At 45.8% G+C, this 22333-nt stretch overlaps 1 protein-coding gene across 1 annotated transcript; it reads left to right on the top strand.

The window, feature by feature from the left end:
• Positions 1 to 11501: 11501 nt before the first annotated feature.
• LOC115834166 (putative NPIP-like protein) lies at positions 11502 to 22124 on the top strand. The gene is made up of 10 exons (XM_030808928.1): positions 11502 to 12032; positions 15629 to 15728; positions 15841 to 16030; positions 18993 to 19094; positions 20095 to 20155; positions 20265 to 20300; positions 20376 to 20437; positions 20553 to 20647; positions 21793 to 21866; positions 22038 to 22124. Exons 1-10 carry the CDS (start codon positions 11853 to 11855, stop codon positions 22122 to 22124), a joined length of 987 nt encoding a protein of 328 aa, XP_030664788.1. The 5' UTR covers positions 11502 to 11852.
• The last annotated feature ends 209 nt before the right edge of the window (positions 22125 to 22333 follow it).

Below are 22333 nucleotides of genomic sequence, written 5' to 3'. Positions count from 1 at the left end.
CTTGACTTAGGATTTTGGCACTGGAGAAACCCATCAAAGATGTCAAGTTTGAAAACACTTGATCAAAACAGAATCACAGGTCACTATTAAAAGAATATTCACGCCGGGCGTGGTGGCTCACGCCTGTAATCCAGCACTTTGGGAGGCCACAGCAAGCGATCAAGAGGTCGGGAGATCGAGACCATCCTGGCTAACACAGTGAAACCCCGTCTCTACTAAAAATACAAAAAAATAGCCGGGTGTGGTGGCGGGCGCCTGTAGTCCCACCTACTCGAGAGGCTGAGGCAGGAGAATGGCATGAACCCGGGGGGCAGAGCTTGCAGTGAGCCGAGATCACACCACTGCAGTCCGGCCTGGGCAAAGAGTGAGACTCCATCTCAAAAAAAAAAAAAAAAAAAGAATATTCATTTAACCAGAGACTTCCAAAGCAATACAGAAAGTTACATGGATATAAAAACCTTAACCCTTTTAAAGCTCAGTTTTGCTAAGTAATCAAAAGGGTACTTGAATTGAATCAGACACAGGAAAAGTGTGTGCTGGGTTACTTTGGTCATATCTCCATTTGCCACCTGATTACACATGAGAATGGCATCTTTACTCACCAGAAAGCCAGTATTATAGGAGGTGTAGGAGGCATTCTTGGACTTGAGACAAGAACATTGTTGTGTAGAAATTTCACTGACTGTGTTAAATTCTTCTCCATGGGCTGGAGAACACATAACGGGCCTTTAGAATGAGATGGGCATTGATTGGATGCAAGGTCTCCACACTTAACTAGCTGTGTGACATTGGACAAAGTGCTTCATCATTCTGAGACTCAGTTTTTAAAGGAAACACAACTAACTACCTTGCAAGCTTCCTAGCAGGTTTAAGTGTATAATGTGTGGGAATGACTGCCACCGTGACTAACATGTGTGACAGCTTAATTAATGTTAACCCTTATCATTATCGTATAAGAATGTGAGTTACATAAGAGAGGAACCCCGTCAGTTTGTTCTCTGCTGTATCCCCAAGACCATGAATCATGGCTGGCACGTAGTAGGCATTTAATAATATTTGTTCAACAAGAATTGGCAGTCTTGGAGGGCAGAAAGGAGGTGGGAAAGATTTTTAAATAACATTTTTTAAAAAGTCACGTTGTCCTACAATACCAGTTTTTCTTGCATATTTAGGAAATTGAGGGTTTTTTCCTAAAACGTGCGAGCATATGGGAAATAGGATGCAACATTTGCACTAATGTTTCAGACACAGTTAGAGGCTTCCAAGAGATTTGTGCTGGGGAGGCTGCTTGCTACAAGCTCCCAAAGCTCTGGGAGGACATAGTATTCATTCCTCCCTCAGCAGAAGCGGTGGGGCAAGAAGCTCTGGGGAGCATCCCAGCCTTGTACTTTTAGCATAGTGTGTTAGGTCTTCATAGTTTGGGCCCAGGGCACAGAGAAGTCACAGCTCTCTGGCATCCTGTGACCTTTACCCTCTTTGCCAAGGGAAAATGTGACCCTCCAAAGCAAGAAACTTGAGGGCATGGGTCATCCCAGCCCTGGCATCTGCCCAGAGCCGGAGAAGGAAGGAACAATGATCCTCCAGCTACCTCACAGGGCTGGCACAGGTGGCCACTGCCCTGGGATCACCCAGCTGTGTCCAGCAGCCTGAACCCCATCTGCAGGGATGTGAGGAGGAAAATACAAAAGTCTTTAGGTGAGCACTGAGAAGGCAGATGCAGCAGAAACCTCCAGGCCATAACTACCCAGTCTTGGACCTATGGTGGAGACAGAGCATAGCTGGCGATCGTGTGTACTTATACTCTAGGGTCACCAGGCTGCACTATGGCCTCATCTGTGGCTCTGAAAATGAAGATTTGGAAGGAGATCATCACAGCTAATGTTAAAAAGCCCCTCCTGTGTGCCAAATCATTCACCCCTCGCAACAACCGAATGAGCTAAGGATTCTCATTATATATAGTTTATGGAGAAGGAAGTGCAGACATAAAGAGGTGAATTATCTTACCCAGGTCGCACAGCTAATAAGTGGTGGAGGCAGAATAGAATCTAAACAGTGTGGCTCCGGAGCCCACATGCATTGATTTGACAAGTGTTTATTGAGCACCTGCCATGGACAAGGCCTTGTGTGATTAAATAGGATAACCCAAGTCACTAATGCTTTTTAGACTTAACATTTTCTTTTTTTGTAGGTTTCAGGCACAGAACTGTATATCCAATAATAGTGAAATGGATCCTACTAATTATGACAGAAATGATGATACATTTAAATGACTTGGATGTTTTATAGGTATGATCTTGTGAAAACTTGAGAGAAACTGAATGACGAATGAAACTGTTGTTCCTGTTTCACACAGAAGAAAACTGAGGTTAAAAGGGGTAAAGTAATTTTGCATGGCATGAAGTAGAAATTCAAAGTACGGGAATTTGAACTTGGTTCTGTCCTTTTCTGAAGCCCCCATGCTCTTGACCACTATAGACTCAAACATCACCTTGTTTTTCCACTCATTCAACAAACTTTTTTGTTTAATTGTCTAATAGGTTGGCACTCATCATGAGCCCCTGTTCTCGTTCTGCAGATGGGGAAGCTCTCTATTGTCCTGACCCCACAGTTCCTGTCTCATGACCAGGACCAGCTCATCAAGGAGCTGCAGCAGCACGTAAAGTCAGTGACATGCCCATGCAAGTACCTGAGGAAGGTAAGTGAGTGCAGACAGATGGGGCCTGCCCTTGTGCAGTTCCCGGGTCTCAGCTGCCACACATCTCATAGTGGGTGATGCTGGGGGAAGCTTACACAGTCACAGTACTGGCTTCTTCCTCTCTTTCCTTCCATACAAGTGGCTTAGGGATGAGGTAGAGTAGTTGACTTATTTGGATGAAAACCACTATCTTCTGTCAGAAACTCAAAAGGAATCATTGCTGGCACGGTAACCTAAAGAAAAACAACCAGACAAGTGTCCAACGACACTTAAAAAGGTTATTTATTATCTTGCCAAATTTAGGATGGGCGTGGTGGCTCATGCCTGTAATCCCAGCATTTTGGGAGGCTGAGGTTGGTGGATCACCTGAGGCTAGGAGTTCGAGACCAGCCTGACCAATATGGCAAAACTTCATCCCTACTAAAAATACAAAAAGTAGCCGGGCATGGTGGTGTGAGCCTGTAGTCCCAGCTACTCAGGACGCTGAGACAGGAGAATTGCTTAGACTCAGGAGGTGGAGGTTGTAGTGAGCCGAGATCACGCCATTGCACTGCAGACTGTCTGACAGAGCGAGACTCTCAAAAAAAAAAAAAAAAAAAAATTATCCTGCAAAATTTGAAAAGGAAATTCAAATCAACAGCTTCTGAACTACTTTTTAACACGACTCATAATAAGAAATACATTTTATATTACATATATATGTTCTGTATTTTTGAATAAAAGAATTAACCAAATCATATTTATTTTACAGCATGTAATACATATTTTTTATTCTCCTACATTGGTTTTGAATGCTCTGTGAAATCTACAAAAAGTCCAATAGTAATAATTAAATTATTCATTAAGTTGAACATTATCTTGTCTTTTAAAGTATTAATCTCAAAAATGATTTTTTATTTTTGAGATTTATACACACACACACACACACACACACACACATATATATATATATTTTTTTGAGACAGAGTTTCACTCTCTCGCCCAGGCTGGAGTGCAATGGCACAATCTTGGCTCACTGCAACCTCCATCTCCCGGGTTCAAGCAATTCCTCTGCCTCAGCCTCCGAGTAGCTGGGACTACAGGTGTGCGCCATCATGCCCAGCTAATTTTTGTATTCTTAGTAGAGATGGGGTTTCACCATATTGGCCAGGCTGGTGTCAACTCCTGACTTCGTGATCTGCCCGCCTTGGCCTCCCAAAGTGCTGGGACTATAGGTGTGAGCCACTGCACTCGGTCTGAGATAAAATTATTTTAACAATATACTATGAAGAGAAAAACACTGGCTATGGAAGAATATGCATAGTTTTACCCTGTCTGTTTAAAAATAAAGATTGAAAGAATACATACGCAAATAAGTTTACTTTTTTTTTGGTAATACTTTACTGCATTGTCTGAATATTGACAGTCAGTATGCATTATGAAGCTACATGGCTAACATTGAGTACTCACTGTGTGTCAGGCCCTGGGTTCAATGCTCTACATGCATTTATATTTCATTTAATTCTCTCTGCAACCTGAGATGGTATAGCCACCCCATTTTACAGACTTGAAACTGAGGCTCAGAGACTGAAAGTTAAGCCTGAGGTTGCAGTCAATAAGAGGCAGAGCTGGAACTGAAACCTACGTATGTCTGACCACCAGTTCATGTTCTCACGGCAGGCTAGTCTGCCTCACAGAGTGTGGAGTAGGTGGTGCATGCCTGCTAGGATGGGCTAGGTTTCACTGTAGGTAACAAACAGCCCCAAACAATGGAAATCTACAACACTGAAGGCTCTTTTGCTGCCCGTGCTGCACGTCCTCCATGGCTCTCCTGTGCCCTGTGCCCCACATCCCTTCAACCTGCCACAAGAATAAAGGAGCAGCCTCCATATGGGAGCTGTCAGCTGCTCTAAGAGATGAAGGAGAGGGTGGCCGGTCTCAATGGCTCCCAACTCTTTTGTTGACACAAAAGAGTTGACACGCTTCACTTCCACTCACATCTCCTGGGTCAAAGCAAATCCCATGGGTACATCCACTTTCAAGTGGCCCAGGAGAGAACCTGAAATACTCAGTGGACTCCATTAAGGCCGTCGTATGGTGTCAGCCTGCATGGGAGACTGTGGAGGGCCAGAGGAGGAGAGTGGGAGCGGATGGGAAATGACAGCAGGACTAAGTCACCGTGGATTTGCTTTATCCTCAGCCAGGTGGAGTTTGTCCCAGAGCTGCACAAAATCATCACCAGCATGATTAAATGGAGTAGACTTCAGAAAAAGCAGTTTGGTCAGATGTAATCAGCAGTGAACTCAGAATCAACCGAGTGACATTGAGTCAGTAAATCTCTGCCTCAGTTACCCCATATGATAGTTTTGAGGATGGGAGCATTGACAGAGTTGATTTGGAAGGATATCAAGAGTGGAAATTCCAACATTTTAGTTCCTTTAAGTTAAATCCAGGCACTATCTTTCCTGCAAGTCTCCTGTTCCTTTCAGATTGCACAGGTGAGAGTGCTCAGATTAGGGCTGGAGGTTGTAAACTATTGCTCCCACACCGACAGTGCCCCCAAGTCATCCATGTATTCTGTGCATTTTCCTGTGCTAAACACTCTCCCAAAACATCGTGGGGCCTGATTCTTCCTCTTTGTTCCAGTGGCCCTGGGTGACTCAAGTGCCCATTCGATGACCAGGACACAGAGGTTTTAGAGAGATGCTCCATGAGGCCCCAGGTACTAGCCTGTACCCTGCCGGAGCATGAGGCAAGGGACAGGGCATCGTCTTTGGGGGTAGTGGGGGTAGTGGTCAGCCAGGCTTGGTGACTCTACTTGCTCACCAGAGGATCCTACACCTGCCACCTCTGATGGATACACTGCCTCTGTGCCTGCCTGTACTGCTGATGCTCCAGTGGCGAACTCAGCATCCCAGCCTAGGCCCAATGCCACTGAAGACGGACCTGCCCCCTGAGGACCCAGGAATCCTACCACTCAGCTGTCCCCAGGAGTGCCCAGACCCTTACTCTTATCCAGGACCCAGGAGCCCTACCCCCTGGCCTTCCCTCATCAGCCATAAATGATGACTTACTGCTGTTACCATCGTCACTGCCTTTAGTGGCCAAGGGCCTTCCAAGGTGCCAGCTCTGGAACGAAAGATGCCCTTGGGAGGGATGACACTCAGGTACACGGGTGCTCAACAGATTGCTTCCTCCTATCCTCAGACAGTCTTTGCATGCATGCAGCCATTGGCACTCCCATTGTATGGAAGGAAACCAGCCCAGGGTCACACAGCTGGTCTCAAATCTAAGGTGCCTGGCCATGCCTCCATGAGGGACCGGCCTGCAAGGGAGGTTGATCCTGGCTTTGGGGAGTCTTTCCTGGGCTGCACGAATAACCCCCACTGTTTGAGGCCCCAAACGCTGCTCACATCTTCCTTTCCCTGTCTCTGCTGGGCTGTGATCACGGTGACTCTAGCAACCCTTCATGGACATTATAGTACTCTCTGCCATTCATTTTTGGTTTAATCTGACATCAACCACCACTTACTTTGTCTCTCCTTTTACAAGTAACACAACTGAAATCTAGGGCTTTTTTGTTTTGTTTTGTTTGTTTTTGAGACAGAGTCTTATTCCATTCTGTTACCCAGGCTGGAGTGCAATGGTGTGATCTTGGCTTACTGCAACCTCCACCTCCCGGGTTCAAGGGATTGTCCTGCCTCAGCCTCCTGAGTAGCTGGGATTACAGGTGCATACCACCACAAGCGGCTAATTTTTGTATTTTTAGTAGAGACAGGGTTTCACCATGTTGGTCAGGCTGGTCTCGAACTCCTGACCTCATGATCTGCCTGCCTCAGCCTCCCAAAGTGCTGGGATTACAGGCGTGAGCCACCACACCCAGCCCCTGTTTTGTTTTTGTTTTGCTTGTTTCTTAGGGTTGTTTTTCTATTTATGGTAAAGGCATTGGCTTTCCATTTGCAGCATCAATAGAATATTTCCTGTTTACAATAACCTTATGTCATAGTAAATGGTAAAGGGATTTAAAGCAGTGGTTTTCAGCTGCCAGAGGCCTGAGTGAGTTTGGGCACACTCTGTGTGATGGGGCAGAAGAAGGTCTTTGGGAAGTTTAGCTGAGGACTGGGCCAGGAAAGGTGATGGACAGTGGGGGTCTGTCCTGGTCACCAGGCTCCTGGGTCCTGCCCACCTGCTTGGCGCTCCCCAACCATCACTCATGATGCTGCCAAGCCCTCTGGGTATTGTGGCCAAATACCCTAGGAGAGAAGCTGATGAACTTTGTTTCTTGAAATGCACAGATTCCTTGGACATCCCTGGGAGGTCAATCATGAAAGTCAACTTGGTTTTCTCCCCCTCATTTGGGTTCAGAATTTAAAGTCCACATGCACAGGCAGTAAGATGATACAGATAAGTGACATCATCACTCTGTTTCGGATGTTAAAATGTCTAGGTGGGTTAGGGGTGATTTGAGATCACCCAACCTTGTGCCACAAAGTGGAATTCCCAGGCCAGAGGGAGACATTTTATTGCCATGTTATGATCTTATCATTGAGTTTAAAGGCAATCTTGTTTCATTTTGGATTCTTTCTTATGTTTATATCTTATAAGGGCACTTTGAATTTCCAAGCAAATAATAATTTTGAGTTAGCTTTTAATCATTGACTTCTAGCACAGTTATATGATCAGAAACATGTTGTGTGATTTGATTGCTCTAAAATATATTGAGATTTGCTGGAACAAAATAAGTCAGGTTAACTTTTGTAAATGTACCGTGCATGCTTAAAATGAATGTATCTACAACATTTGTTCCTCAGATGCAGATTGATGGATGGATGGCTACAAGGATGTGATGGAGATGGTTTACTATTGGGACCTTCCACATCCCACTGATGTTTTGTTACTTAGGATATGAACAGCTGAGCAGGGGCTGTAAAACCTCGCACTCTGCTTGGATATGAGGTTCTTCCTGCCGTCCTGCCATCATTTGTTTTTTAGGTTTTGTCGCCAAGAGTGACCTTGAGGAACCCTGGGAGCTCAGGAAGGAACGAGCACCCAGAAGCAGGGACAGGGAGCTGGTTGGGGAGGACAAGAAATCAGGTTTGTGAAGGTTCCAGAGAGGACCTGTCCTTGGGAGGAGTGTGGGGGGCTGAGATGGGGGAGGGGGCATTGGAATGACGTCAGGTGGAGGCACTGTGAGCTCACAGGTGGTCCACTGTGAGGCACCACCGGGGTCACTGATTGGTGGAGAGGGAGTATAAAGCCCCAGGTTTGCTAAGATAGGGCCCAGACCGAAGAAGGTTTGCTGGAAAGCAGATCCCTGGTCTCCATCTAATTGCTCCTAAGCCTCACGCTCCCTTGCCCCTCGCGTCCTGTTGCTTCCCTGATTGACCTCCCTGACCTGTAGCTAAACCTTCTACCAGCGCTTCAGAACTTAATTTGAACCGGATCCTTTCCCAGACCCCTTTCTTATTCTCCTCCTCCTCCTCCTCTTCCAAGTGCCCAACAGCCCCCTTGTCCTCCTTTCCCTTCCCTTCCCTCCCCTCCCCTCCCCTTCCCTCCCCTTCTCCTCCCCCTCCCCAACTCAGATCCGGGCCCCGTCCCCATCCCCTTCCCTCCCCTCCGCCCTAAGCCATCCCCACCTCTGTCCTGGCCGCCTCAGGGCACCCTGAGAGGACCAGGACATGCGAGTGCAGTGGCTGCTCTTTTGGCTCCTCCCGCTGGGATTTATCAGCCATCAGTCCACCCATGTGAGTAGACGCTGGACCCACGGGGTTTCTTCCTTGTTACTGGGCTGTGTCACGCGGCATGAAATTACACAGCTCAGGCCTGTAATCCCAGCAGTTTAGGGGGCCAAGGTGGGCAGATCAGCTGAGTCCAGGAGTTGAAGACTAGCCAGGGCATCATAGCGAAACCCCATCTCCACAAAAAATTCCAAAAAAGATTAGTCGGGCCTGGTGGTGCATACCTGTTATCTCAGTTACTGGAGAGGCTGAGGTGGGAGGATCACTTGGGCCCAGGAGCTGGAAGTTGCAGTGAGCCGAGATGGCCCCACTGCACTCTTGTCTGAAACAAACAACATGGACCAAAACAAAGTGAAATGTCATTTGATTTGTGTCACCTGGTTTGATGACTTTTTTTTTTTTCTTTTTTTTTTTTAGACAGAGTCTCACTCTGTCGCCCAGGCTGGAGTGCAGTGGCAAGATCTGGGCTCACTGCAACCTCCGCTTCTGGGGTTCAAGCAATTGTCCTGCCTCGGCCTCCTGAGTAGCTGGGATTACAAGCGCAGACCACCACGCCTGGCTAATTTTTGTATTTTTAGTAGAGACGGGGTTTCACCATGTTCGCCAGGATAGTCTCCATCTCTTGATCTCGTGATCCGCCTGCCTCAGCCTCCCAAAGTGCTGGGATTACAGGCTTGAGACACTGTGCGTGGCCAAAATATATAACCTTAAGTGTAAGTTTACTAACTTTGGAAAGTACGTACACCAGCATAACCCAACCCCCTTTCAAGATGTACGTTATTCTATTTTTATTTTTTTTTTTTTGAGACAGAGTTTCTCCCTTGTTGCCCAGGCTGGAGTGCAATGGCACCACATCAGCTCACTGCAACCTCTGCTTCCCAGGTTCAAGTGATTCTCCTGCCTCAGCCTCCCAAGTAGCTGGGATTACAGACATGTGCCATCACGCCCAGCTAATTTTGTATTTTTAGTAGAGATACGGTTTCTCCATGTTGGTCAGTCTGGTTTTGAACTCCCGACCTCAGGTGATCTGCCCCCCTCGGCCTCCCAAAGGGTTGGGATTACAGGTGTAAATCACTGTGCCCAGCCAAGATCTACACTATTATGTCACCCCAGAAAGTGAACTCTCACTCTTCCCAGCCAGTCTTTCTTATCATAGGTGAACTTGCTTATTCTGGAGTTTCATGCGCATGCCATGCCATAGGTAATCCTTTGTGTCTGCCTTATTCTGCTCAACACCAGGTTTCTGAAATCATTACCATTGTTGTATGGTTCTCTAACTCCATCATTTCCATTTCAGACTCAGCATATGCTGAGTTCAACCTGTTGAAGGGCTATCTCTGTTTAATTCACCATCTTGAAAGAAGCATTTAAAATTGAGATGTTTTCAAGAATATATAGTTAAATCCTGAGGAATCGATGTAGAAATGGTATCACAAGCTGTCTGAACTTACTCAGGGGAAGTCTTTGTGTTCACTCACATAAGAGTCTAATGGGATTAATATCAACAATCTTAGAGAAATCCCACACTATTCATGCCATTTTCATGATCTCCACCTTGGTAATTTTTTTTTTCTTTGAGACGGAGTCTCGCTCTGTCACCCAAGCTGAAGTGCAGTGGTGCGATCTCAGCTCACTGCAACCTCTGCCTCCCAGGTTCAAGTGATTCTTCTGCCTCAGCCTCCCGAGTAGCTGGAACTATAGGCGCGTGCCACCATGCCCTGCTAATTTTTTGTATTTTTAGTAGAGATGGGTTTCACCGTATTAGCTAGGATGGTCTCAATCTCCTGATCTCGTGACCCACCCACCTCGGCTTCCCAGAGTGCTGGGATTACAGGCGTGAGCCACCCAGTCTGGCCCACCTTGTTAATTTTTAAGCACTAAAATTGGATACTTATTTGTGAATGAAGTAAACTCTTCATTGTATTTTTTTTTTTTACTTATGCTGAGCTTTAAATGACAAAAGATTCACATAATCCCAGAGAGAAGTATTATTTAGAGGGATTCTTTTATCATGTGATATATAATAAATGCGTCCAATGTTATACATCAATTTAAAAAACAAATAAATAACTTTTAAGTAAAGATAACTACTGGCCAGGCGCAGTGGCTCACACCTGTATTCCCAGCACTTTGGGAGGCCGAGGCAGGTGGATCATGAGGTCAGGAGATCGAGACCAGCCTGGCCAAGAAGGTGAAACCCCATTTCTACTAAAAATACAAAAATTAGCCGAGCACGATGGCAGGCGCCTGTAATCCCAGTTACTCAGTAGGCTGAGGCAGGAGAATCGCTTGAACCCAGGAGGCAGAGGTTGCAGTAAGCTCAGATCATGCCACTGCAATCTAGCCTGGGTGACAGAGCAAGACTTTGTCTCAAAACAAAAAGAAAAGAAAAGATAATTACTTTATACTTAGCTTGTCCTACCCATGAGTGACGGGCTGCATGTGGCCCAGGACAGTTTTGAATGCAGTTCAACACAAATTTGTAAACTTTCTTAAAACATTATGAGATTTTGGCCAGGTACAGTGGCTCATGCCTGTAATCCCAGCACTTTGGGAGGCTGAGGCGGGCAGATTACCTGAGGTCAAGGGTTCGAGACCACCCTGGCCAACATGGCAAAACCCCATCTCCACAAAAAATACAAAAATTTGCTGAGTGCACTGTCAGGTGCCTGTACTTCCAGCTACTCAGGAGGCTGAGGCAGGAGAATCACTTGAACCTGAGAGGCAGAGGTTACAGTGAGCTGAGAGCACGCCACTGCCCTCCAGCCTGGGTGACAGAGTGAGACCCCATCTCAAAAACAAACAACAAACAAAAACAAAAAAACGGCTGGGCACGGTGGCTCGCACCTGTATTCCCAGCACTTTGGGAGGCTGAGGCAGGCAGATCGCCTATCAGGAGTTCAAGACCAGCCTGGCCAACATGGTGAAACCTCATTGCTAGTAAAAATACAAAAATTAGTCAGGCATGGTGGCAGAGACCTGTAATCTCAGCTACTCGGGAGGCTGAGGCAGGAGAATGGCTTAAGCCCAGGAGCTGGAGGTTGCAGTGAGCCGAGATTGCACCACTGCAATCCAGCCTGGGCGACTGAGCGGAACTCTGTCTCCAAAAAAAAAAAAAAAAAAAAAAAGAAGAAGGACTTTTTTTTTTTTTTAGATCATCAGCTATTGTTATTGTTAGTGTATGTTATGTGTGGCCCAAGACAACTTTGCTTCTTTAATATAGCCAGGGAAGCCAAAAGATTGGATATCCCTGCTTTATACCAAGAAAGATGACACCCCACATTTGCAATGCCTAAAAGCACTACCAGCCATCCGAAAAACATGAGACTTCTAACTTCTGTTCTTTTTTGTAGCAGTGGAATCCCACGGTGATATCTGATGGATGTGGTTACCTTTTGGAGGAGGTTGACAGTTTCTAAGGATGATTCTTTCTGAGTGAAATGTTGTCAGTGTCATTGACCTTTTCATTATTTCAACTATTATTATTCCAGGTTATCCATTCTCTGCATGACCATTTTCATCCTGGGACTGACTTTTGTGGAATTCCGTGGATACTTATCATTATTGTGTTTCTGGGAATTTCTACACTTGCCATTTTCCTCTGGAAAACTAATCTTTGTGTGAGTATACTAACTTTCTGTAGAGGTATACTTGTAATCACAAATAAGAAGAAATTATTTAAAACAATTCACGTTTCTGGACTTCATTATCAATATGTGGTTTTACCCAAAAAATCAGGGAAATGATTTATTAGCATAAGAATTATGAAAATATCTGCCATTTACATTATGAAAATTAAATAGGTTGGTGTTTGTTTAAGAGAATGTCAACAGAGCTTTTGGTCAAAAATAAGTTTTTTTTTAACCTTTGTGCTATTTATCAGAAATGGAGTATGAGGTTTCATCACTTAAATAGGAAATGGTTTCTAAACTCTTCTGCTTTAGAGTTCTATCGTATGGGTGGAAGGAAAGCTTCCAATCTCCTCTCTAAAGATTCACTGCAGAAATGAGCTGACAAGAGACAGCTTAACAGGAAAAGAAAAACATAGAACAGGCATAAACATGGGAACCAGCTGAAAAATGAGACTGCTAGAAGGGCCGGATGGTTGATGCTTAAAGAGCACCCTCTTCTGAGGGGAGAGGGAGATAGATGGAGATGTAGGCAATTTAGAGGGGCAGCAAATGATTTTTAGGGGAAATGAAAGAGCCCAAGGAACAAACAATCAGCCTGAGACAAAGTTCCTCTGAGGTCATAGGGACGAGGTGACAAACTGCCGGAAGGTGAAGGGCAGAAGTGCACTGCCTCTGATGATGCAGAGAAAGCCCCAGAGAATCTCTTAGAACTGCCCTCCAGAGAATCAATGAAAAGTGTGTCTGGGCAGGGTAATTTTGAATGACATCATTCAAAGTGCCTGTTCCCAGTTGCAACTAGAGAGTGATCAGTATGTCAAAAGTCTGTACTTGGTAAGAATTTGGCTGCTAAGTTGTGCCATAATTTGTCTTTTGAGCCTTTTTTCCACTGGGTAGGTTGAGCTCTACATTTTCTCTTGCCATTCATGACAGTAAAAATGTGGTTGTCTGGTGGCTGAACCTCCTTCTGAACAATGATCCAAGATAAAAGTACTAATACCACAATGCTTTTTTATATTCAAGGGAAGAGGAAGTATGTTTCAGTTTTACCACCTAGATAATTACACATCATTTGGCACTGCCTTTGAAGATATGTAGAAAACAGAAAATATATGAGTTATGAAGATATCTAGGCACATTTAACATTCTCTACCCAACTTAGTCCTGAACAGAGAATTTTCGGTATAAATTGGGGGAAGATTTTTTTTTTTTTTCCAGCCCCCAGACGAGTCTCCCTCTGTTGCCCAGGCTGGAGTATAATGGTGTGATCTCAGCTCACCGCAACCTCCACCTCCTGGCTTCAGGCGATTCCCCTGCCTCAGCCTCCCAAGTAGCTGGGATTACAGGTGCCCACCACCATGCCCAGCTCATTTTTGTATTTTTAGCAGAGTCGGGGTTTTACCATGTTGGCCAGGCTGGTCTCAAAACCCGACCTCAAATGATCCGCCCACCTCAGCCTCCCAAAGTGCAGGGATTACAAGCATGAGCCACCACGTGAGCTGGGGGAAGTTTTTACATTTACCACTTTTTACCAATTCCATTTAGGAAAGTTCAGTTGAGCTGTTTGACTTGGACAGCTTTGCACCTTCTCATCTTTGTCCTTGTCATCTAGTCATCTATACCATTACCTCCTAAGCAGGGACATCATGGGTGCCATGAAGCATTCATGCATGATGGCATTTCTTTGCTTCTCATTTCTCCGTGTGTTTGACATTTCCCCTAGCTCCAAACTGGGCCAGCTACCTTTCTTATGAAATCTAGCAGTAGCTATGGGATAGATGTGGTTGCTCTTTCATCTTTTTGGATTACCCACTGCTTCTCTCGAAATCCTACCCCAGGTTTTGTTTTTTATCCTATGTGCAGAAATCAGAAAAAAACAAATTCTACAAAGAATTTGAAAGATATTACTTCAGGCCAGGTGTTGTGGCTCATGCCTGTAATCCCAGCACTTTGGGAGGCTGAGGCAGGTGGATCACTTGAGGTCAGGAGTTCAAAACCAGATGGGCCAACGTGGTGAAACCTCATCTCTACTAAAAAGACAAAAACTAGCCTGGCATGGTAGCGGGCACCTGTAATCCCAGCTACTTGGGAGGCCGAGGCATGAGAATCACTTGAATCTGGGAGGTGGAGGTTGCCGTGAGCCAAGGTAGTGCCACTGCACTTCAGCATGGGTGAGAGTGATGCTCTGTCTCAAAAAAAAAAAAGTCATTTCAATGACTACCTCAGGAGATTCATAGATATCTGACCCACACCTGAGATGGGATTTGCATTGCATCTTAGCTATGATGAGAACAAATATTTAATATCTTAGAAGATTAAAAGCATACTGTGATAATATGGAAATCTTGGTGGGAATTCAGTCGTTAGTGAGAATGTTTTGCGTTAGGTTCAAACCAGCCTCAATGAAGCTGATGTTAGGGAAGGGAAAGTGGACTCTGAGTAGAGCAGGGACAGAAGGAAGATGCTCCAGTGCAGATCAGGAAGGAGCAGGGGGTGAAATGTTACAAATTGTAGAACTCAGAGAGCTGGAGGTAATTACTTCCTTTTCAAGTTGTGAAACATGTTAACCTGTGGTAAAATACTTATAACGTGATAATTACCGTCTAACCGTGTTGAAGTGTACAGTTCAGTTGTGTGAAGTATATTCATGTCATTTTTTCTTTATTGAGACGGAGTCTCACTCTGTCACCAGGCTGGAGTGTAGTGGTGTGATCTCGGCTCACTGCAACCTCTGCCTCCTGGGTTCAAGCAGTTCTCCTGCCTCAGCCTCCCGAGTAGCTGGGACTACAGGCGTGTGCCACCATGCTCAGCTGATTTTTGTATTTTTAGTAGAGACGGGGTTTCACCATGTTGGCCAGGATGGTCTCCATCTCTTGACCTTGTGATCCACCTGCCTCGGCCTCCCAAAGTGCTGGGATTACAGGCGTGAGCTACTGCACCTGGCCTATTTTTTTTTTTTTTTTTTTTTTTTGGGACAGAGTTTCAATCTTGTTGCCCAGGTTGGAGTGCAATGGCACAATCTCAGCTCACCACAACCTTTTCCTCCCAGGTTCAAGTGATTCTCCTGCCTCAGCCTCCCGACTAGCTGGGATTACAGGCATGCACCACCATGCCTGACTAATTTTGTATTTTTAGGAGAGACAGGGTTTCTCCATGTTGGTGAGGCTGGTCTCAAACTCCCAAGCTCAGATGATCCGCGCACCTCGGCCTCCCAAAATGCTGGGATTACAGGAGTGAGCCACTGCGCCCGGCCTCATGTCATTCTTTTGTGTGTGTGAGTGTGTGTGACAGTCTCATTCTGTCGCTCAGGCTGGAGTGCAGTGGTGTGATCTCGGCTCACTGCAACCTCTGCCTCCCAGCTTCGAAGGATTCTCTGCCTCAGCCTCCCGAGGAGCTCGGATTACACGTGCCTGCTGCCATGCCCGGCTAATTTTTGTATTTTTAGTAGAGACGGCATTTCACCATCTTGGCCAGGCTGGTCTTGAACTCCTGACCCCGTGATCCACCCGCCTCGGCCTCCCAAAGTGCTGGGATTACAGGCATGAGCCACCACGCCTGGCCGTCATTCTTAAATTATTATTTCCTAGGTGTCTTTCCTGAAGACTGTCTTAAAGTCACGAAATGTACATGACAGATCCACGGATGTACATCGGAGAGCCTGGAGGTCCAATAGCCATAGCCAGGAAGGTAAGGCTCTGTTGCAGTCCCCATAGTGTGGAAATGAGTTTGCCCTGGAAAGGGAAAGAACAGCTTCTTGCCCTCAGGTTTCTCACCTTCTCCTCTCCTCACCCTCACCAAGGGCAAAGGTCCACTCGTATGCACACAAAGAAAAGGGTTTCTTCTTTTCCGGGAATTAAAATTGGCATGGAAGACCTCTATACTTCACGGAGATATATGGAAGCCAAAGTTCGAACTGAAGTCCATAAGGTGATGACGAAGGTCAACAGTCATTACAAAATCAATGGACAGAGGAAGACTCCCAAGGAAGAGTAAGATGTGCCTTGACACAAATACTGTTGTATGAATCATGTGCCCATCAAAGTAGACAACTGTAAAGTCCTTGAGAATATTTTCTATAATATTTGTGGCAAATTCAGTGGGATCAAAATTGAGTTTGTCCTTTCTGCTTGATTAGTTTAATCTGCATAATTCCTTTCCCTTCCTACATTCTTGTTTGTAATTTTTTCAGGGGAAGAGGAGGTGCTAGTAGTGGCATTGGTTTTCCTTTCTCTCTCTCTTTTTTTTTTTTTCCCCTGAGACGGAGCTTTGCTCTTGTTGCCCAGGCTGTAGTGCAATGCCACAATCTCGGCTCAGTGCCTTTTGGGTTCAGGCAATTCTCCTGCCTCAGCCTCCGAAGTAGCTGGGATTACAGGTGCCCACCAACACGCCCAGCTAATTTCTGTATTTTTACTAGAGATGGGGTTTCGCCATGTTGTCCAGGCTGGTCTCGAACTTCCAACCTCAGGTGATCCACCTGCCTCAGCCTCCCAAAGTGCTGGGATTAGAGGCGTGAGCCACCACACCCAGCCTTTTTTTTTTTTTTTTTAAATTTTGAGATAGAGTCTCGCTCTTTCGCCCAGGCTGGAGTGCTATGGCGCAATCTTGGCTCACTGCAACCTCTGCCTCCCAGGTTGAAGCAATTCTGCTAAGCCTCCCGCGTAGCTTGGATTACAGGTGTGTGCCACCACACTTGGCCAATTTTTTTTTTTTTTTTTTTTTTTGAGACAGAGTCTCACTCTCTTACCCAGGCTAGAGTGCAGTGGCATGATCTTGGCTCACTGCAACGTCCACCTCCAAGGTTCAAGTGATTCTTATTCCTCACTCTCTTGAGTAGCTGGGACTACAGGCATATGACACCATGCCCGGATAATTTTTGTATTTTTAGTAGAGGCAGGGTTTCACCATATTGGCCAGGCTGGTCTACAACTCCTGACATCATGATCCACACACCTCGGCCTCCCAATGTGCTGGGATTACAGGCGTGAGCCACCGCGCCCAGCCCAATTTTTGTATTTTTAGTAGAGACGGGTTCACCATGTTGGCCAGGCTAGTCTTGAACTCCTGACCTCAGGTAATCCACCTGCCTCAGCCACCCAGCGCGAGCCACAGCGCCCAGCCTGGATTGTTGAATTCAATGCTTGGGTCACCTCCAGATTCATTTTCACAGTCTTTCACGTTTTGGTCATATTACATTGTATTTTGCTGCCATATGCCTGGTCTTTTTTTGTTAAATGTGAGATACTTGTTAAAAAATATTTAGCAATGAATTGAGGCCTAGCAGCATGTTATCTTGTTGCAGAAGAGATGGGAGTCTACTTCTGGGGGATGGTCAGGGGTCCTCCGTACAGGCTGCAATGGAGGTGGTCAGTGCAGGCTCAGTCCCTACAAAGGCCAGGGTATTTCCTGTCCACCTCTATTCTGATGTGTGACTCTTCTGGGTCTCAACCAGAGCCAGTGGACTTCAGTACGGGTCGCTTTCATTGGCAGACCCTCAATCCACTTGTTTTCCATGTAATCCCATGCATGTGTGCAAAAGCTGCTCTGCTTCTTTGCATCTCAGTAGTCCCTTCTGGAATTCAGCAATGAAACTCAGGGAAATGGGTTCCAAATGCGAGGCTGACTTTCGTCCTGGGTTTCCTTCTTCTCCGTCTTGACCTCATGTCTGTTTACTGCCATGTTAGCAATTTGATGTATTCAATCATGGGTTTTATTCTGTTTGGTGTCCCGCATTGTTCTCATCAGAGATCAGAAGCTTCAGATGCACTTATGTCAACTCAAGGGTAGAATGCTTCCTTAGCTTCCCTCCAGAGTCAGGGTTTGTGTTTCTAGTTCCCAAGTGCACAGCAGGAGTAGTGATGTCCTCACTGGCTTCTCACTTGCATTAAACTGTGAGCTCCTTTAGCGTGGGGACAGGACCCTACTCCCATTGCATTCTCAGCACCTCACCACATACTCCTTGTTTGAGGCCACTCCAGACAGCTTGTGCTGAAGGATGCCCTGTGGTCAGAAACAAGTTCATTAACTTCCTCTTTGAAGTGTTTTTGTCCCTGTTTCCTAGCGTTCTGGGAATTTTCACAGCCTTCCTATAAAACCAAGTGTCAGGTGAGATCCTTAGGATCAGGAGCATGAATCAAGTGGTGTGAGGGCAACACAGCAAACTTAGCTTCTCTTTTTAGGCCGTTTTCTTTTTCTGCCCACACTCTCTGTGAACTGAACCTTGTTAAAGTCAGTCAACACCAGGGTGGATGGTTTGCAGTTGTCACCTATTTTCAGCACATAACACCCTGACTTAGGAGCCATTCCGATCATTTCTCATTCAATAGATGCGCCCAACATTCAGATTGCCTTTTCTCTCAACCAGGATCTTTAAAGTCGATGACAAGGGTTCCAGTCCTGAATCATGGCAAAGTGCAGTAGTGAACTGCAGGGTTAATGACACCATATTCTGGAAGGATCTCTATGGCTGATGGTCTCCGTGCTGGCATCAGCCTGTGACTGAGAATCAGGTCTCCCACAGGACGAGTCAGATGAGGAACAATCCTCTGCTTCCGATGGAGTTAGTTGTGATGAGTTGGTGAGGTCTGGTTTTTCGCACTGAACTAAAATGAGCTTTCGCTGTGTCAAGCACAAGACTGACCCCAGAGACACTCATAGTGCACCTCATAGAAGCTTTTAATAGTCTTTATTTACTAAAGAATAGGACTAACTATAGAACTATGAAGATGAGCTGGAAATGACAGGTGACTTGCCAGCAGGCCAGAGTGTGATTTTTCTTTGTCCCTCAATGGGAGGTGTCAATTCTCCCTTCAGTTGTGAGAATCAGTTGGTTCATTTATGGGAAGGTTGCAGGGGGGATCTTTGAATCACAGCCTTCAGATGCCAGAAGGGCAGAGGGAATCCCACACGGGCTGGCGGATCATGTGTGTGCATTTCTCTCCCTTCTAATCTCAGGAAGCTAAGAATGAAAGAATGTGAGCAAGCAGAAAAGGACAGGCAGCTATCAGAGGCAGAGGAAAATGGGAAATCGATTATGAAAGAAATAGACACCTACATGTGAGTTCAGAAACTGAACCCCACCCTCTTGGGAAACCCCCATTGGAGACAGGGGGTTGTTTTTAACCTTTGTACAATGTTTAGACCCAGTAAATGCAGAAATAGAAACAAACGGTAAGAAGACATATCGAGAGAGAGTTCACAAAACAGAAAACAAAGTACCTTAAGATTTACCAGTGACCAAAAGATGTGAAGTAGCAAAACGTCTCCTGATCCCATTGCCAGCTAGACTGTGTGGAAACTCGGTTCATACCAGCCATTCTAGGGGTGGGGTGGGTTGTTGTCATCCTCAGGAAAGTGTGTTGTTGTAGGATCAAACACATCCTTCAAAAGGACTATGCCTGTTTATAAGCCCAGCTGTTTCTGCCCTGTGAAACACGGCAAGGATATTAATACAAAGAGAATAGAGCTTTATGGTAAAAGATGCTCAATGAAGGATGAATTAGGGATATACTGAGAATGGGGAAGGAAATTGTCAACTCAGAAGTCAGCAGGCAGTAAGCAAAAGAGGAGGAATCAATATAGCAACAGTTTGGATCAGACTGTACTGATTTTTAGTTTTCGTTTTTGTTTTTTCTGAGATGGAGTCTCGCTCTGTCACCCAGGCTGGAGTGCAATGACGTGATCTTGGCTCACTGCAACCTCCACCTCCCAGGTTCGAGTGATTCCCCTCCCTCAGCCTCCCGAGTAGCTGGGATTACAGGTGCCTGCCACCACGCCCAGCTAATTTTTTGTATTTTTAGTAGAGACGGGGTTTCACCGTGGTCGCGATCTCCTGACCTCGTGATGCGCCCGCCTCAGCCTCCCAAAGTGCTGGGATTACAGGCGTGAGCCACCGCGACCAGCTCAGACTGTGCTTTTATAGCTATCTGAAATTCGTTTTCTAGGTATAGATAGATTGTGTAAGGGTACAGTTGTGAGGATAACAGAAACATGGCAGATTATTTAAAATCATCCTGAAAGTGGTGCTTTATCTGATGAAAGTGATTGTAATCCATAGGAAATTGTTTCACGCTGCGGAAAGGTTGCGGCGGCGGGCAGAGGACTACTACAGACGCAAAGTAAGGAGCTTCCTCCCCGCAGTTGCAGGATTGTTCAGTGCTGATGCAGATGATGGCACGGCCCTTAGACTCTCTCAACATTCAATTTCTCATGTGTTGGCTTTTTCAGATCGCCCCTTCTGCAAGAAAGCCTCATGCCAACTGGGTAAGTTTGTTTGTTTTCCTTGCTTTTGGACATAGTCTGCCAGGTCAGGACATGGATGTGTTTTTCTGCCCACAGCTCTGTGCTCAAGCCTTGCAGAGGAAGATGGCAGAGAGGAAGGCTGCCTCCAAGCAGCAAAGGTAGGTCATTGTGATGGACATTTTAAAGGATGTTTTTGTTTTAAGATAAAGCTTTGAGTGTCTAGTAAGGAACTTGGTGTTTTAATTCTTCAAGTCAATTCTTTCTGTCTTCTAGGTGTGAAATGAGGGAAAAGCAGAGAGTGCCAGAGAGACACATGAGTCGGGAGCCAGTCCAGGGACAACCGGGCCTAGAGAACCCTTTCTGGAGGGGTAGGAGCTCGCTGTGAAGGCAGCCGCTGAATTTCTGCTGCACAGTCCGCACACCCTGCTTCTCCTTTTGGGGATGAGGGCTTGGGTGGGGTAATGGTTATGTTTCCTGGACACAATTCCAAGCACTTATAAAGAGAACAGTTGTCTCGCTGGGTAGCAGGACCCTATTTTTCTCAGGTGCCCTGGCTAATGGCTCTTGGCTAGTCCCCTGTGAATGGTGGAGCTCACACCGCTCCACTAACTGTGGACATTGCCCCACCCTGATGTCTTGGTTACTTTGAGGAGATGAGCCTAGAAGGCAAATGGGCCAGCTCCCGTTTCCACCTTGACTCAGTGTGAAGGATTTATTTTTCTTTCATTTGAGAAAACAACAATAGCACTTTAGAATGGAAGCCACATGTGCTGAGAGCAGAGATTTTCTGGCCATGTCTTCATGGATCAATATTGTAGCATGAGATCTGCTTTAAGAAGCATTTATTTACACTTTTTGGAACTTTCTTCATTATTTTTGTTTAAGTTGTTTATTGTCAACTATATAACTCCATTAATAAGTTAAATTTCTATGTAATCTTACTCCTCTAACATTTGAAGTGTAACCCTAAAACTTCCCAGTTAATTTCTGTAGCTCTTACCTTTTCTCATGACTGTTCGTCTCTTTATGTCCATTTCTGTTCATAAGTATTGATAATACCTGGCCAGGTATGAAAGTTAGATTAACTATGAATCCACAGAATTTTAAATGTCCCTATGGCTTGAAGAAGAGGAGCATTGCTGTTCCTGTCCAGGGTTTATTGGTATTCTTCCAACCATGGCTGTTCCGATTTTGAGTCTGTGCTCACATGATGAGTGATTTCCTGTGACGTGTACTGATTTAGAGCTCATTTGCAGCTGGTTAGAGCCCACCCTGTTCACAGCCTGTTGAGAGTTAAGAATACCCCTGGACCAGGGCTCTGTGGTATCTTCCTCAAGGATGAGGATCCGGAGGGCTCCAGAGTCCTCTGAGGCATGTGGTCAATAAACCCTGTGCCTCTGGTAAGGGACCTGTGTGGCAGAGAGTGAGATGGCAGCGGAGGGTGTGGAGGGTTTCTTATTCTGCACAGAAGATGCAAGCCAGATTTAGCCCCATTCCCTTCTCTGGCCCTTAGCAGATTCAGGACTTCATTCGGTTCCCATGAGGAACAGCAGCTGCATCCCAGCTGAAAACAGAGAGAAGACAAAGGTAAACGCTGGGGACATTTTCACTCTTACTATATCAGGACACTTTGGTCTTTTCTGACAATGCCCTCTCCTGGCCTGGCCTCCGCTCTGTGGGTTCTGTGGTGCCTTTTCTTTCTCGACTTCTTGAGAAGCAAAATCTTCCCCATGAGCTTTCAGGCTTCTCCATTCCCAGCTGATCATCATTGGTGGCACCTCCAGAATCCATAAAAGCTCAGGGGCAGGGGCTGAAGGGCTTTTACTGTTCTGTTTCCAGAAATAACACGAGGAGGCACCACTGACCTCCACTACTGTAGGTCTCATGGCGCAGTGAACTCTGACTGATCCACTTTACCCAAGATGTTGTGGGGTCTCATTTCCAAAATATGTAGGATTTTCTTTCTTTTCCTGTGATTTTGTTTGCATTCTGCTATAATGTAGGTGAACGTTTTGTGCAATTTTCAATGCTCTTTCACATGCTGCCTGTGAGGG

The sequence above is a fragment of the Nomascus leucogenys genome, unplaced genomic scaffold, assembly GCF_006542625.1.
Source record: "Nomascus leucogenys isolate Asia unplaced genomic scaffold, Asia_NLE_v1 000940F_63625_qpd_obj, whole genome shotgun sequence".
Classification (NCBI taxonomy): Eukaryota; Metazoa; Chordata; class Mammalia; order Primates; family Hylobatidae; genus Nomascus; species Nomascus leucogenys.
This window is presented reverse-complemented; position numbering and strand designations above follow the sequence as displayed.

Bases quoted from the DNA above. Each gene is read 5' to 3' on its own strand.
- LOC115834166 (XM_030808928.1), top strand. From the start codon at position 11,853: ATGTTGTCAGTGTCATTGACCTTTTCATTATTTCAACTATTATTATTC. The intron at 20,438-20,552 runs GTAGGTCATTGT...TCTGTCTTCTAG, and splicing joins GCTGCCTCCAAGCAGCAAAG to GTGTGAAATGAGGGAAAAGC. The intron at 20,648-21,792 runs GTAGGAGCTCGC...TCTGGCCCTTAG, and splicing joins AGAGAACCCTTTCTGGAGGG to CAGATTCAGGACTTCATTCG.